Here is a 16332-nt window from a genome sequence, read left to right as displayed (position 1 = left end):
CTTTTGTGACATTATTGTGATATTGTCAGTTTGTGATTGTATTAATGTGACATTTAGGGTTGTGTACTCCTGTGCCTACTGAACTGGATTCAGTGTGTCTTTAAAGAACTGGCTCAGTCCAGCAGGAACAAGAGTGACACCTAATGTGATATCATCAGCCTTAACAACATCATCACGACCCACATCATCACTGCCATTTAAACAATCATAAGTTCCTCACAGAAAAACATAACCACAAACATCTCTATTACAGCACTTAGCAGTAGAAGCTTTTGCCAGGTCGAGCGGATTTGGACAGGAACAGTGTGTGCATCTTTTATGTGTGTCCCAGTTTGTCCTGCTTTGTGTGTGACAGTGGCTGACACTGTGGATACTTGTTATTAACAGCAGCTGATTTGTGCTGAGTAAAGGTTTATGGTGCCTCTCTTCATTCCTCACAGTATAATAAGCTGTCACTGTGTCTGCAATCCTCTTGACTAAATTACACCACTCACATACACACTCATTACATACCTATATGGACAGGTGCTGCTTTGGCGTAAGCAACACTGAAAATCATAAGACATGTTATTGATTTTGATTGGCATTAGTTGTCAAGGTGCATGTACACAATTATTTTTCACCTTGAGTTGTGCTCCTGTGGACTGCTGTATTAAAAATTCTGCATGCATGTGCAGTAATCCATATAGCTTGCTTGGGGGAAAAAATTCAATTGCTGTGAAATTTTATACTGTGAAAGTGATTGATTTACCCCTCTTTATGCTGTAATTACACATCTGTGGCGCCTGACTAAATCCATATTGAGAAACCATGAAACACAGACTGGAATTTTGATTTACTAATGATGTGTGGTGATGACTGCTGTTACAGACTTGGTGCCTGTTGTAGCTTATTTATTTGCAATGGTCATAAAATAGCAGAGGTTAAGTGATAAAATCTAATTGTGTAGATGATGATGATGATGATGATGATGATAGAAAATTGGGCATATGAGATGGGTCTTGTAAAAACACAAAGGGAAAAAACAGAGGACAGTAGCTGCAATTAATGAAAACTAGGTACAGGCGGTGTTACCTGGCATGCATAACCTCTGTAAAGGTGTAAATATGCATAATTGTACTGCCAATACCCCTTAAATTTCAGGGTCTGGTCATTTAACTCCTGCAAACCTAAAGTAAACTGGTTTAAAATACCTCATGTTACTGAAAATTAATTTCCAATTGACTGATTCCCCTGAAAAGAGTGAATTACATCAATCCTACTGTAAAACAGAATCTTACAGGGATACCATAAAAATAAAACAGAAAAAAAAAAAAACTAACTATAATATCCTATAAGATTATGGCAGAGGTGGAAAGTAATTAAGAATATTTACTCAAGCACTTACACTTCTTGAGACACTTTCAGTATATTTCTGATAGTAATAGTACTTACAATACTGATCAGTACTATTAGTAATATTTCCGTTTTGTGACTCTTTATACTTTCACTGCACTCCATTCCAGTGGGAAATATTTAACTATTTACTCCACAATTTTTTTTTTTTTATCTGACGACTTTAGTAACTAGTTGCTTTGCTGAATAAGCTTTCACAACTTAAAATATGAAATAAAATATGGTGCATTTATCTAAAACTAGCCATCCATATAGCCTATTGGAGCTAACAAAATACGTCTTACAAGTCAATATTTCAACATTTCTTCACATAGGTACTTTTACTTTTCATACTTGACTACATTTCACTGTTAATTCTGCTATAGCCTACTTACCATTAAAAGATAGGTAAAAGTAATGACAGATGAACTTTTTCTTTTAGTGAAGTACCTTTCCAGTGTAGTATTGCTGCTTTTACTTAAGTAATAGACTGGCAACTGCTTCCACCACTGTATTGGTGATGTGAGAGAAAACTATCATGTAGATCACCATCAGCTCTACTGACGGCACGCTATAAGAGAGAAGAGTTTACAGGAATACTACAGAGGTTAGTCACTCGTGCACAACGCGCGCGCTGCTCTGTGATTTTAAAAGTATGCTACCGTTAAACTCCACTAGGGCCCGCTCAAAGCTCACAGCTGTGCCACAATAACAAATGAGGCCGATTGAAATTGCTCACTTAAACAGACAAAACTAGAATGTATGCTTTGCAGGCGACTCTTTGGCACTTTATCATCTCTCTCTCTCGCGCGCGCTCTCTCTCTCTCGGTAATGTGAGTGTCACCCTCTCTAAGCGCCGTTTTTTTAAGTGTGTCGGTGTTAGCTTGGCAGTTTTATCTCCTCTGGCAAAGGGTGAAGTTCCTCAGGTCAGTGAAGGGAAACCTTTATTTCTTCCACCCCGTCGACGAGTGCGTGTGTGGTGAAATCTAGGAAGTAACTATCCGATCAGGACGGCGAGGATATCGCAGTAAAGCATTTCCAAAACTGTGATTTATAAAGCAATAACGCTGCCGAACCGCTGGAAAATTACCTTTAGCATAATTCAAAACCGGGACGTAGTACTTTCTTTCGCTCACCTTGTTGGAAGTGCAGGTGGAAAACTTTTCCCCCCGTATTAAAGTTGCATAATTGGAGTAACCTACCGGAGCGCAGAAGTCTTCCTCGTCGCTGTCAGCGATGTTTTCATTTTTAGAAATGAAATGACTGCTTCTTCTTGGAAGGTGAGGTTTATTTTGAACGTCTGTTCGCGTTTGATACTTGTTAAATGTTTTGACGCTTGTCACCTTGGAGTTTGTGTAGTGGGGAATGAAGGGAATTGTAACTTAGCAGTATTTTATCTTTGCATGTTAGAAAGTGGTGTCGAACAAACATATTTATCCAGTAATTTTGTCATTTACACTACTGTCTTTTGTAGTTTCTTTGCATGTTTAACAAAACGTGTGAATGTTGGGCATGTGTAATTAAATAATGTAAAAGGGGATGAAGAAACTTCATGCTTTAAATGCAGAAAAAGGTGTGTCATTGAAAGTTAGATGAGGTCTTGCTATATCACTTGCACTCCTCTTGTTTGCCCCTTCATTTTCAATGATAAACAGTGTTGCTCATGGATCCCTGTCTTTCTCTATAGTGGATGCTGGTAGAGAGTTGTTGAGCAGTCAGGTATGCTGAAGCCTGCCCGTGTGTGTCAGGATGAGCACTTTGGAGGGAGCTGCTGCGTCGGATCATTTTTTGCAGATCTACCCCAGGCTGTCCCAGGACACAGCTCCTCACTGTACCCTGCAGGTCAGTGCCGAGGACACAGCAGCTACAGTCATCCAGAACGCTGTGGCCACTCTGGGCCTGGATGCAAGCCAGGTGTACAGTCTACTGGAGCTCAGGGAGAGCAGAGGGGAGGAGAGGATGCTGGAGGCTGGGGAACGCCCTGCAGAGCATGTTCTACTATGGCCCCCAGAGGCCCAGAAGGAGCACCCTCAGAGCCAGGGCTACTACTTCATCCTGCAGCAGCAGGCCCAAGGTGGAGAGCCCAGCGGACAGGACTATGACGACCTCTGCAACCTCCCCACTTTGACTGAGGCCGAGATCCTGGAGGCCTTGCGCCATCGCTTCTACAAACACAAAATCTACACCTATGCCAGTGGCATCCTCATCGCTGTCAACCCCAATAAGTTCTTGCCTGTTTACTACAATCCCAAGTATGTCAAGATGTATGAGAACCAGCCACTGGGCAAACTGAGTCCTCATATATTTGCAGTGGCAGACGTGGCCTACCGTGCCATGCTGAACAAGCAGGTGAACCAGTGTATTGTGATATCAGGGGAGAGTGGCTCGGGGAAGACTGAGAGCTCCAGCTATCTCATCCACTGCCTGGCTGCTCTCAGCCAGAAGAGATACACCAGTGGGGTGGAACGGACTATTCTGGGGGCCGGCCCCGTGCTGGAGGTAGGTCACTGTTGCACAGCAGGTATCTGCTAAATAAAACTCTGACACATGTCTGTCATGACAGTTCCACACTGTCAATTGTGTAGAGACAGAAGGAACTTGAAGGTCTTATCTGAGTGTGTTTGAGAGGTACAGATTGGTTTTGTGGTTGCTTGCCATGTAACATACTGAGTTTGCACAAAATCAAGATTTCCGTCCTGACAATGAGTTTCATAGTTAGTGACTTAAATCAAAAACTTGTCCATTTATTTCCTTCTTTATTGCTGAAATAGAGTTAATAGATGAAATAAAAGACAGGCCATGGCTTCCACTTGGGTCAATGAGCGCAAATGTTGTACTGGTATTTTGTGCTCTGTCTACTTAACAAACCAATCCTCCACTGATCTCAATCCTCCTTTACATTCACGCCACAGAATTATTAGTTCGCAAGCATAGCCTAATCTTACATAGTCTTGCAACCTGCAAATTGTGAAACAATAGTCATGAATTCATGTAAATTTGTTACACACTTGCTCTTTTTTTAGGTTTATGGCTCTAATTTTACTCAGCTTGTGGTGTGATGTCAGTCTAAGCCACTGTACATTTGCAAACTGCCAATTCTTGTTTTTTGCTTAGTGATTTAGGTGTAGCTTTTGTGTTCAGAAATAGAAAACCACATGATAAAAAGGGCTACTACACAAACCATCCCCTCATTACAGGAAATACACAGTCTGCACTGTTTGCACCTGCTGTAATAAAAACATCAAAGTGGTCAACAGCAACCACAAAAAGGCTGCTTGCAGTGTGCAAGCAAAAATGTGATCCGCTTGCCATTGTATTTTGCTTATTGGTGCATTTTAGGGAAAATGAAAACAATGAGAAAACATGACAAACATTTCTCTATTTAAATAACAAGAAAGTCTGCATGCTGAAAAGTATACTAAGTAAAGCCCTTAAACAGTGGATTACACAGTGGGTAAACAACTTTCTGCTCGGCTGATTTTTTTTTCTGAGGATTGATTTGTCCTCAGGGTGACGAACCATGGCATCAAGATTTTACCAAATAAGGGCTCCAATTATTATGGTCATTCTGATTATTAATTGATAGCTATTGTACTAATTGTGGATCCACATTTTTTTAACCACAGTAACATAACTTAAGTTTCACTCTCACGTATTTAGAAAGAGGGCCTCTTTGCCATTTGTTTGGCTCTTACACCAGTGTTGTGCCAGATGTGTCAATGAGTAACAGAGCAGCACATTTGCTTCCACAGCAGGCTGTTTTCAGTTTCAGTTCTCAGGCACAGAAAATAGTCTTGTCTTTGTTAAACAACAGTATCTGTTTGTCTGTCAACTGGCCATGAACTAGGCCAGAACATTTTGAGGGAAATGGCATGTTTTCTCACTACAGTGTTTTCTGAAAAACACCCACTCAGCCTTGGTCTAGGAGCCTGTTTCTGGGTTTTCAGAGCTCAGATTTTGACAGTAGAGCATGTGGGTAAGATAAGGTATATTGTGATAGTTTGTGTCATACATGTTGGCAGTACTGTTGGGGCTCCTCACTTTAGCTGGGCTTTGTGCCATATTAACTGTTCTAGTCACCAATGTTACCATACTTGGGAAAATTATAGGTAGTCATATCTGTAAAAAAAAAAAAAAAAAAAAGACTTCTGCTTCACCTCTACTTCATCTCAACTAACCTTTTGCACAAAGGACTGTGGCCCACTTTGTTCCTGATCTTACAGACAAAGGACCAGCCCTTCGTCACAGAGTTACATATGGATTCCATCTCTGTGAACAAGTCTGACAAGTTTTTCCTTGAAATGAGCAGCAGCTATTTTACCCACTGACTGATTTTTCTAGTCCTTTCTCTTACTCTTTTCCGTTGGGGATCAAAGGGGATGGCGTTTGCATAGCTGGAGGAAAGGGGATGTTTTGTTCTCTTAGGTTGATTTGTTTTTTAAACTTGATGAAACGGAAATAAGCTTACTGAACATTATGGTGTTCTGCCACAACAGTTAATGCCAGGTTTAGGCAGAGGGAGCTGCACACGTAGACAGCAGACTGTCAGTGGGTAATAGGTCAAGAACCAATGACCAGATTCCTGCATTAGTAACAAGGATCAATTAATGCACTGATCTCTTGTTTGAGGTTTTGATGGTTCTGGCTGCTTTGTGTGATTTGAAACCAAAGAAAAGGGAACACTACCCAGGTGTTGTCAGCTTGCCTTAGTTAAGAATGGCTCGTGACTCTGACGGTGTGGTTGCTGTGAGAGTGCTAGGTGTTGGAGATGAGGAAGCGAAGCCTTGAGCTCCACCAGGGGAATGTGTAGGGCGTTGGCTTCAAGGGAACACCAGAAAGGGAGAGAAGAACTGGGAACGTGTCAGAACAGGCTCAGCCAGGTCAGCTGGCAACTCTACAGAGCCATGTGTATGTCTCCTCCTCCTTTACTTCCACATAACCAGAGTCCTTCTCTGCTCCTCACAAATGTGCCTTCTCTTTTCCCACTTCCCCCTCTCCTCAGGCCTGTCTCTCTTTCTGACACATGCAAACAGTCTCGTTTTACTTTTTTACTCTCACCCACTCATCTCCCTGGCACAGTTTTGATTCATGTGCTGGCAAATGGAAGCCATGTTTCCAAAACCCCTCATTGTGTTTACAAAGGTGTGTTTGGGAGGAACATTCCAGCAACTCGACACTGTACCTGTGATCAGCACAGCATACAGTTCTGTCTGACTGTCTGTGGAGGCATTGCTTCGGCCTGTTAGGACACGACCCTTAGTACAGCCCACACTGGAAGGGAGTAAAATAGCTCCTCCATATGCTGACGGGGGCTCAGTTCAGATTTTTGTTTCCCTTGGGGAAGGTTAGGCTTCGGGAAATAGAAGCTGATTCAGAGTAAGCCTTCAGGAGCAACCCCTGAGCACCTATAATCCTCCAGTATGCCTCAGCTCATCCAATAAAATTTCCAGGGTGGAGTTTTTTTTTTGTTTGTTTTTTTTTCTTGTCCAGTTATCAATGGTGAACCTTAGTTCCTGTATCCATCATGTTTCACAATAACAGTGCAGGCTGCTGGGAGAGCATTATTCATTAGCATAATGTCAAGGTTTCACTTTTCCTTCCCAGCTTCTGGTGGGTGGTTAACAAATGGGTGTGAAAATAACTTGAAACGATAAAAAATAAAGCAAGTGAATTTGATAGTTGCATAATGTACATGTGTAATTTTCAGAAAATTTAAGTTGTCAGCAAAAATATTTTGTTTAGGATCATTTTATCAAGGTTTTCCTTCAAGACCCCATCAAGATAAGGTGTCCATAGAAAACTAAATGTGTTTTACTGTAAACACAAATTTTATTAATGAAAATGAAAAATTAATGTTTTATTTATTTATTTATTTGGTTACAGTAAACTTGACCTGTTGCATCAACTTCTGTGCTTCATTTTCCATGGGTCTAGTGAATATAGTAGTATTGGCAAGGGCTCTCCTACAGTGGCAAAATCTGTTATTAATCACACACTTCAAGTAATACATATACATGAGCAAAGTACAATCAGGGAACTGCTGGAAGTGTAATGATTCATTCATTGCACCAGTACAGAAGTAATTAATTCTGCTGGTTCATCTACATCATCTGATCTACTAAAACAAATAAGCAGAGTGAATCGCTCTGCTTTCAGCCTGAATTAAGATTCTTTAAAAATAAAAAAATCAAATATTTCACTAAAATGTAATTCATAGAATTCTAACTTGTTTGCCTTTTTTTTTTTTTAGAATAAAATAAAGCTTAAGTAATTTGTTTGTTTCTACTATTTTTGGCACATTTTCAGAAGAAAAAGGTCCTACCTCATTGCATGTATTTATGTGATTGATCTAAAATTTTTGCTAAACCTGCTGAATCAAATCATCATGCATTACATTGCCCATCTCACAGGGAAAAGCAACATCCATGTACATTGCAGTGTATGATAGGCATGGAAAACTGCCAGTGGTAAAGGAAGCTGATATGATAATGACAATGATGATGTAGCGTTAAATAAGAAGGTGGGAAAATGAAAACTTCCATTTGGAATCATCCTAAGGAAAACAACCACCAATAGAATAATATTTTCAAAATTTTTGCTGTTTTGTTTTGTTTTTTATTGGCCATATCATTATGTGACATCAGTTTGACATTAGAATATATACTAAGATGCACACTATGAATTTACCCTATAAACATTTATGTTGAAATGAAAATGAGGAAAATGATTCTGTAAATCAGAGGATCAGTAAACAGTTTAGGTTGGTATACCCTGTACTACATCCTGCCCAGACTATTGTGTTTATCTCATAGCTGATTTATTACAAAACTTCTGAAGTGTTTGGGGGTAACTCTAAACCCATGAGAGCTGCTGTTCATTCATTAAATAACCAAATCAGTTCTAAGTCTGAGTACAGGTTGATTTAATTCTTGTTATTAGGTTGCTCAGGCAAATGTTGCTCTGTCAGGCAAAACCTATAACCGTCTACCACCTGAGGTAATTTATTCAGTGGTCCCTTCTGCTGCAGATATTTACAATGTTTAGTTCTTTGTGCCAACTATCTGAAGAACTTGTCCAGAAGTTTGACCGTTTATTCTACTGTGAACAAATGTTCTTATGTTTTAAACAGGCCTTTGGCAACGCAAGGACTGCAGGGAACAACAACTCCAGTCGCTTCGGGAAGTTCATCCAACTCAACTATCTGGAGAGTGGTGTCATCAGAGGGTGAGGCACCATGTTTTATTTTTCTCACAAACTTACTCATGTAGAGAACCGAGCTTTAGATCTGCTGGCAGCACAGCAAACAGCATTAAAGACTCCTTGGCTCATTCTAGTTGACTGATTAGTAAACATGTTTATGTTGTTGAGTTCATAGCCCAAAGTGAACTTAATCAAATTGACTTACTTGTGCATATGGCATATAACTGTCCAACTCCTTTAGTCAAAACTGTTTCTATAACTTTTTTTTTATGGGGGGTGTATGGAGGGGTCTGTTGCAATGTGACAGTGTTAGACACCACATAAAAGCTCCATCAATTTAGTTGACGTCCTTTATTTGTCATGTTTCTCTTGCAGGGCAGTTGTTGAAAAATATCTGCTTGAAAAGAGTCGCCTGGTGTCCAGAGATAGCAGTGAGAGGTATGAAGAAGGAGAAGGAAGTGCTAAACTTTGACATTTTAAGATATGGAGGCATTACAATCATGTAGTGTTTCAAATCCTTAATAGTAATTCCTGTTTTAACTCCTTAGTACAAGAACTCTGACCTCTAGTATAACTTAAAATGAGATTCAAAACGTGGGCATGTGGGTGGATGGCCGATGTAATCAAGTCAGCTTTACAGCACCCTACTGGAGTGTTAAGCAGATAGTAAAGTTAAAATGAAACTTATGTCTGCCCTGATTGGCTGCTTGTCTCTCTGTGCCCCCTGACCCTCAGGAACTACCACGTGTTCTACTACCTGCTGGTGGGAGCGTCCAAAGAGGAGCAGAAAGAGTTTTTGCTGTTACCACCACAAGATTACTTCTACCTCAAGCAGGTACCCTTGATCCTTATTCTGTATAGCAGCTCAGGCAGATTTCTATGGATTCAAGATGAGGCCACGTTGAGTTTCAAACAAAAGAAAAAATGTTGCAACTGATAGTGAAGTGTTGTAAAAAAATGTATATGAAACCAAAGTACTGGAAAAGAAAGTGCAGTATTGGAAACCTTTAAAAAATCAATTTGTAAATGACACCAAGAAATGTAAATACATGTAAATTACTGAACATATATTGTAAATAATTGAAATACTTTGTACTTGTGCCACCTAACCCCATCTTTTAGTTTTTGGACCAGCTTTGGGCCATGTCAAGAACTGGCCACAAAGTGAAGCTCCAAGAAGTATTGCAAAGAAAAGAAAATGAGTCCCGCATAAAAGTGTTGTAAAGGAAAGAAAGATATTGCAAGTACAAAGTATTTCAAGTAATTATTTGTCCGGTAATTCACTTTGAATTGCAATATTTTAGTTTGATTTACAAATTGTCATTTCTTTTGGTTTATAATACATCATTATTATTTGTCATATTTTTCCTTTTGTTTGAAATGCTATGTGGCCATATAAAGCATGTGATGTCAAAATCTCTCATGTTTTTATTTCCCATTACAGATGTTCTACTGAAACAGGTCCACCCCCAGAAGGCTCAGAATAGTTTCAGTAATTCAGTATCCACAGCATTGATTTTTTGTAGAGAGTCAAAATCAGCAGCCTAGTACCTGTCCAGCCGAAGAGCTCTGCGCCCTTGCCAGATATATTTCCACCTCTCTCTGCACCTCTCATCTCGTTTGGCCCCTTTCTGCAGGAGAACTTCCATTTAGAAGATGAGGAAAAACTTAGGCATGAGTACAAGAGACTCCATCAAGCTATGGAGATGGTCGGCTTCTTGGCCTCCACCAAAACAGAGTATGTATGGCTCCTATTACAAACCAAAGCACTTCCAGCCTGAGTCAAATAGTGCTGTGCCTAGTCATGCTTTTCCTAAGTTAAAACAGACTGTGACATGCATGAGGAAGAAACAGTATGAAGTGTCATTTGGCCATGTGCAGTATGCCAGACTTGGGCCAAATAGCATTTGTAAATAATAATTAGCTTAACTTAGCGGAGTTTTAAGTAGGTGGGGTTTGCTATATGGGGCAATGCAATAACTGCCAGAAAGCTTAGGCAATCACAGGAAAGTATGTGGATGTGGTAAACCTGCAACCACGTGGTTCTCCAATGAGGATAAGAATTACAGAACTATTTTATACATGGCCCAGAAACATTTCACACTGCTTCTCATTTAGAGTGTTTACAAACACATTGCACAATGCTCAGTTAACTGTACCATTGGCTCTTCTTAAAATGTTTATGTAATTTCACCTCTGGGAGTAAATGAACTTTATCTATATAGAACCTTTCAAAACAAGAAGTTACAATGTGCTTTGCAGAGAATAGATCATTAAAAGTAAATAAAGCTGTAGAAAGAGCAGACAAATGGATATTAAAACAGAAAGCAAATGATAGTGAATGCTGTCCAAAAATTCCTCCTCTCTCCACTGGTGACAGTAGCAGGTTGCAGCTTGTCAAGTCAAGCAGGAGAAAAATGCAGCAAGTGTGTCAGCCTGCGCTTGACTGCCTCAGGGCGGGACATGCGCATTAAAGGCTTGCAGCAGAGTTTCTCACCTGTTCAGTTTGGTGCCCTTAATAAGCAGTCACACAGAGGCCATTATGTATTTTATGAATAAATCTGCAGAGTATTGTGTAGTATTGTCAGGATACCAGAAATATAATTAGAGACTCCAGTCAATTAGAAACATGCATGTTCATGTTTTTTGTTCAATACAGGTTTCTTAGTTGCATCAGACATCTCTCAGCAAACATATCTGATGACATCATGATGGACCAGTGGGAAACTAGCTACTAATGATGGCTAAATATGTAACAACCAGTCAAGAAAAAGAGAGACACCAGCAAAAGATTTTTTTTTTGTTTTGGGAAAATATAAGAAAAATTAAATAGTTAGCTGAGGCAGATTAATTTCCAAATGTAGGTTGCATCAACACAGTAAACATATATAAATTATATGTGTATATAAATATACGTCCCCTCATGGTAGTCAGCACATACAGCTGCTTTAGCCATTGCTGTCTAGCCAGCAGTTTAATTTAGCAAAGCAACTGAGGATAATATCAGTCAGCTACCAGTAATGCTAGTTTGTACTAGGTGATGGGTCGTTAGCTGACTAGATTCTGTGGTCAGCTAGCTATATTTCACTAAGTGAAATATAGCCAAAGATGAAGAGAAATTCACTTCATCTTTGGTGAGCAGGTCACACCTTGGATCAAATTCTCTTAGTTTACCCTCATTTATCAGTACATGATGGATTTAAAATATACAGATTTATAGAGAATGTTTGCAAGTGTGAGAGAAAGAGAGGGAGGCCTATTATTGTTCAGTGTGAAATATAGTAGGACACTGCTAAGGTGAATCCCTGATCTGATGATGACACAGCTGTTAAAATATGAAACATATCGGTCTAATATGTTGTCATAATGCCACATCTGTTCCTGCTGTATGCATCCAAGGTAAAATGGGTGTCAGACGGTATCTTATTTCACCTGAAAGCTCTCTATATAGTCTGTGTGTGTGTGTGTGTGTGTGTGTGTGTGTGTGTGTTACGTGTGTTACGTGTGTGCACAATGCAGGATATTCTCCATCCTTTCTGCCATCCTGTACCTGGGTAACGTGACGTTCACGCCATCAGAGGATGCTCAGGTCCTGGAGGTTGGACCTGCTGAAGTCTTGTCCACGCTCTCTAACCTGCTCAAGGTACACTCCTTAAGTGTAACATGTTATGGCTGATTATAAAGTGTGCTACTATATGTTACAACAGTGTAAGTGATCCAGATTTGTCAAAAAATCTACATCTGTCTCGTAGGTGCATTTCCTGGTTATATTGTCCTTCATTAAATAATGTCTTACAGTTTTGACAGCTTTTGTCCTTTTGTAGGTCAATAAGGAGCTAGTGGTGGAAACTTTGACCCAGAGGAGAGCAGTGTTTGACGATGACATAGTAATGTCATCATACACACTAAATGAGGTAGAAATTCTCAGTCAGTTTGAACTCTGGCACTGTGGATTTATTGCTGATGGAATTTAATATCATTTTGCTTTGAATTTTTATTGGATTTTGATGCTGCTTTGCATGTAGGCCACCACAGTGCGGGACTCTATGGCAAAGTCTTTATACGCTGCTCTGTTTGACTGGATTGTCCTGCACATCAACCATGCTCTGCTCAATAAACGGGACATGGAGGAGTCGATCTCTGTAAGTTGCAGTTTAGGGCTGCACTGATAACTTAAAAAAAATGCAATACTGACAGCATGTGTTCATAATTACTGATCTTTAATTAAAGTTGTACATTAGAGGAAATTCTTCATCAGCAGATGCCAAGCTTTAGCATCTTGTTTTTTCCACTTCAAATGTATTGGGGCACTTTTCAAGTGGTGAAGAAGGTATTGTATGAATCAGCTGTGCCCTCCCATGTGTTGCAGTTCATATTACAATTGCATTACATTGCGTCACTGAGAAATATGCAGCAGCCTTACTGTATCTGATGAATCACAGTCTTTATCATCATTTTTTATTTGGTGGTGATGAAGTGTGCTGTTTGCGTTTTTGTTTCAGTGTTTGTCCATTGGCATCCTGGATATGTTCGGATTCGAGAACCTCCAGACAAACAGCTTTGAGCAGCTTTGCATCAACTATGCCAATGAGAAACTACGGTATTACACGAACCAGCATATCTTCAAGCTTGAGCAAGTAGGTTTGAAATTAACACTTGCCAACTTGCCAAGTGTGAGTAAAAATGACCTCTGGTGGATAATGTTATGAAATTTCTAGCCAACTTGGTGGGTGAACTTGATTAATCAAGTTCTATACAGGCTGTAAATGTCACAGCATCTGTTTTAGGAAGTGAAGCCACATTCTTACATGGGATATAAAGTGGTCGAAAATAGAGATTTTCAATACAAATTGCAAATGTTTCAATACTTGTTGAATCACCTCTCGTTCTTCCCCGGTTAGAAATTGGTACCTCCTATCATTTATGTGGCTCTTAGTGCATCACTTGTATTGTTTAGTCTCATTTTGTTTGTTTGTTTGTTTGTTTTTTTTTAAATCTATGGTTTCATGCTAGCACATTAGCTTGCTGGATATGGGATTTGCAGAGCTACCACATTAAGTTTATATGTTTATTCACAGAAACTCCCCCTTCCTCGACCATTAATCATTATAGATCAGTCTTCTGCCTAGTTAGATGTGTATCAGGGCTTAAAGGTCAAAGTGACTTTTTTTTTTTTTTTGCCATTTAAATTGTAGGCAGGCTCATATTTACTGTACATGCCACACTATATTATGGACATGTAACAGGTTGGTGGTTTATTGTATCAACTGTGTTTTGTCTTGTGTATGTTTACCTGCCCATGGCCTGCAGAACGAAAATTGATATCTCATATAAAGCATCTCTTCTCACTGTTTGATTAGTGTATGCTTAGTTGTTGTCCAGTGTGTATGAATAAAGAGACTAGTCCATATATTTAGATTTTAAAAATGTTGTGTGATTTCTAATACTGTATTTTAACATTGTTAGTGGGGCAGCATTTCAGTCACAAGCTGTGTCAAACCTGTGTGTAACAATAGGCCAACCCAACACCGTTTTGCCTGGTGGAAATTCAGAATGGCTAACTTTTAAATCCAGTAACCATAATGGCTGATGATGCAAAACCTAATTTCAAACCCTGTCCGTTTTTCCTATTAAAACCTTGCCCTCACAGTTATTTAGATTTCATCATTTTTCATTCATTTACTTCACTACTTTTATCTAATGTCCTATTTGTGCCATGTGCACTGGATTATTTTAGTTATCCATATGACCGCATCTAACTTTGTACCAGTGTGTGTATTGTTTTTTACATACAGAAGCACTGCATCAATTCCACAGAGACAAAATTATTTACATTGTTTTTACACAACAAATGAAGTGATTTTTTCTGCATTCCAGGAAGAGTACATGGCAGAGGGTATCACATGGCAAACCATTGACTACACTGACAACTTGGGATGCATACAGCTGATCAGCAAGCAACCAACAGGACTCTTTCACCTGCTGGATGAGGAGAGCAAGTAGGTGCAGTTTGGTTGCACCATCATTGCCTGCTGTGATTTCTTCTTTTTTTTTTTTTGCTGTGATTTCTTGCACATTCCACAACACATAGGTCAAGACCTCCAATGTATACTTCTAAACTGCTCCGTCTGGTACCTTCAGTTGTAGCAAGCTGCAAGGGATTCTGAGAGACTGATCTCTTCCTTTAGCAATTCATGTGAAGAAATTATACAAATTGTTTACAGTTTTCGTTTTTGATTCAGCAGACTAGTGAACACAAGGAATTCAGTTTAGCAGAACTCAACTAAGGTTTCCTCCCACCCTCGAGCAGTCCGTTGCCTTCAGCTCAGCATTACAACAAATTAAGTTTGGCATAATGCTCAAATTTACCTAAAGCGTCTTGTTATTAACATAAAACAATAAGTCTTTTAACACTAATGCTTTCAGCTAATTTTGCAAGCAAGACCACCTGTCTCATAACCAAACATGACTAGGAGCTAGAGAGACAAACAAAACAAAACTAAATGGGCCTTGAATAGCAGTGTGTTTCAGTCACTCTGGTCTGTCAGTATTGTCAGTCGGCTGTAAAGTGCCTTTCCACTGGTCCGTTTCCACCAAGGCTGATGCAATAATTTCCTGTTGCTATTGCTAGCAATTGAACAAAGCTGAGCAATGGGTGTGGGGAGCCTGAGTTTGCTGGTGACTGTCTTTTCAACCTACAATGTGTCCAAACTCATCTGCTGCATGTAATACCAGATTTGTTGAAATTGCTGTCCTACCTGTCTTTCTTTCTGGATATCCTCAGCCTCTGTGAGGCCACGGATGGGACTCTATTGGACAAGATGAAGCTCCAACATCAGGATAACCCATTCTTTGTACTGACTACAGCCACAGAACCAGCCTTTATCATCCAGCACTTTGCTGGGAGGGTCGCATATCAGATCAAGGTGGAATATTCTTCAAACCCTTCAAACATCTTTCATGTATAAAAAAGAACCATCCCACTACCTCAAGTAAATGTAAAATGTGTAATGCTCCAAGAAAATCATCAAACTTTGCAAGTCAGTCCCCAGCTTACCAGGTCTATTTTTGTGTCCACTCCATGCATTGAAGTGCTTGCGACTTATTGCACTAGTATAATGCACAAACAAATATCACTTGAGATAAGTGATATTTGTTTGTGCATTATACGATTGTACAGTCATACAATTATGCACTCTAACCCATCGGGAACCTATTTTTCCACTGTCTCTTCATGTGAATTCCTATCTCAAGTAAACCATATATAATACTGTAATATTTTGCTGCTGTAGCCTTGTAGGGATTAGCAGTAGCTGGATTAGATAAGAAAGCTTGTAATAGGAAGATTTCTTAATCCAATCCCTTGAGCATGTTTAGAAAATCTCAACAAGTACTATCAAAGTATCCTTGTGTAAGTTATTTACTACGAATTGTTATCACAAAATGTGAATTTGAAGCAGGACGTTGTACTTCATCATGTACAAAATCCTCCCTGTGTAAGTACAGCTTGAATGAAAGGATAATAAGCATGTTGAGAATAATTCTTTATGTATGTCAGGACTTTCGAGAGAAGAACACAGACAACATGCAGCCTGAAGTGTTATCACTGCTACGGAGCAGCAAGTGGGCCTTCGTTCATCATCTGGTTGGGTCCAGTCCAGTAGCAGTGTTTCGATGGGGTGTCCTTCGAGCCACCATCCGCATCCTTGCAGTCTTGAAGGAGTTGGGGCGTCAGCGGGCAGCATCAAGTAAATAGCC

At 39.7% G+C, this 16332-nt stretch overlaps 1 protein-coding gene across 5 annotated transcripts in view; it reads left to right on the top strand.

Moving 5' to 3' along the window:
- The first annotated feature begins 2133 nt into the window (after positions 1-2133).
- Positions 2134-16332, top strand: part of LOC115374774 (myosin IXb) — a 34379-nt gene continuing 20180 nt past the window's right edge. For all 5 annotated transcript variants that reach the window (XR_003929660.1, XM_030073890.1, XM_030073887.1 and 2 more), the window contains exons 1-13: positions 2134-2654; positions 3062-3873; positions 8504-8598; positions 8950-9012; positions 9310-9409; positions 10212-10312; positions 12094-12217; positions 12399-12488; positions 12600-12716; positions 13077-13211; positions 14452-14573; positions 15359-15500; positions 16133-16322. Coding sequence is in view for 4 of the 5 variants with exons in the window: in XM_030073890.1 (XP_029929750.1) it covers positions 3124-3873; positions 8504-8598; positions 8950-9012; positions 9310-9409; positions 10212-10312; positions 12094-12217; positions 12399-12488; positions 12600-12716; positions 13077-13211; positions 14452-14573; positions 15359-15500; positions 16133-16322 (2029 nt within the window). In the remaining variant the exon portion in view is untranslated. The remainder of the gene's footprint in view (positions 2655-3061; positions 3874-8503; positions 8599-8949; positions 9013-9309; positions 9410-10211; positions 10313-12093; positions 12218-12398; positions 12489-12599; positions 12717-13076; positions 13212-14451; positions 14574-15358; positions 15501-16132; positions 16323-16332) is intronic.

This window comes from Myripristis murdjan, chromosome 17, assembly GCF_902150065.1.
Source record: "Myripristis murdjan chromosome 17, fMyrMur1.1, whole genome shotgun sequence".
Lineage (NCBI taxonomy): Eukaryota > Metazoa > Chordata > Actinopteri > Holocentriformes > Holocentridae > Myripristis > Myripristis murdjan.
Note: the sequence above shows the minus strand (reverse complement) of the source record. Positions and strands in the feature narration are given on the sequence as shown.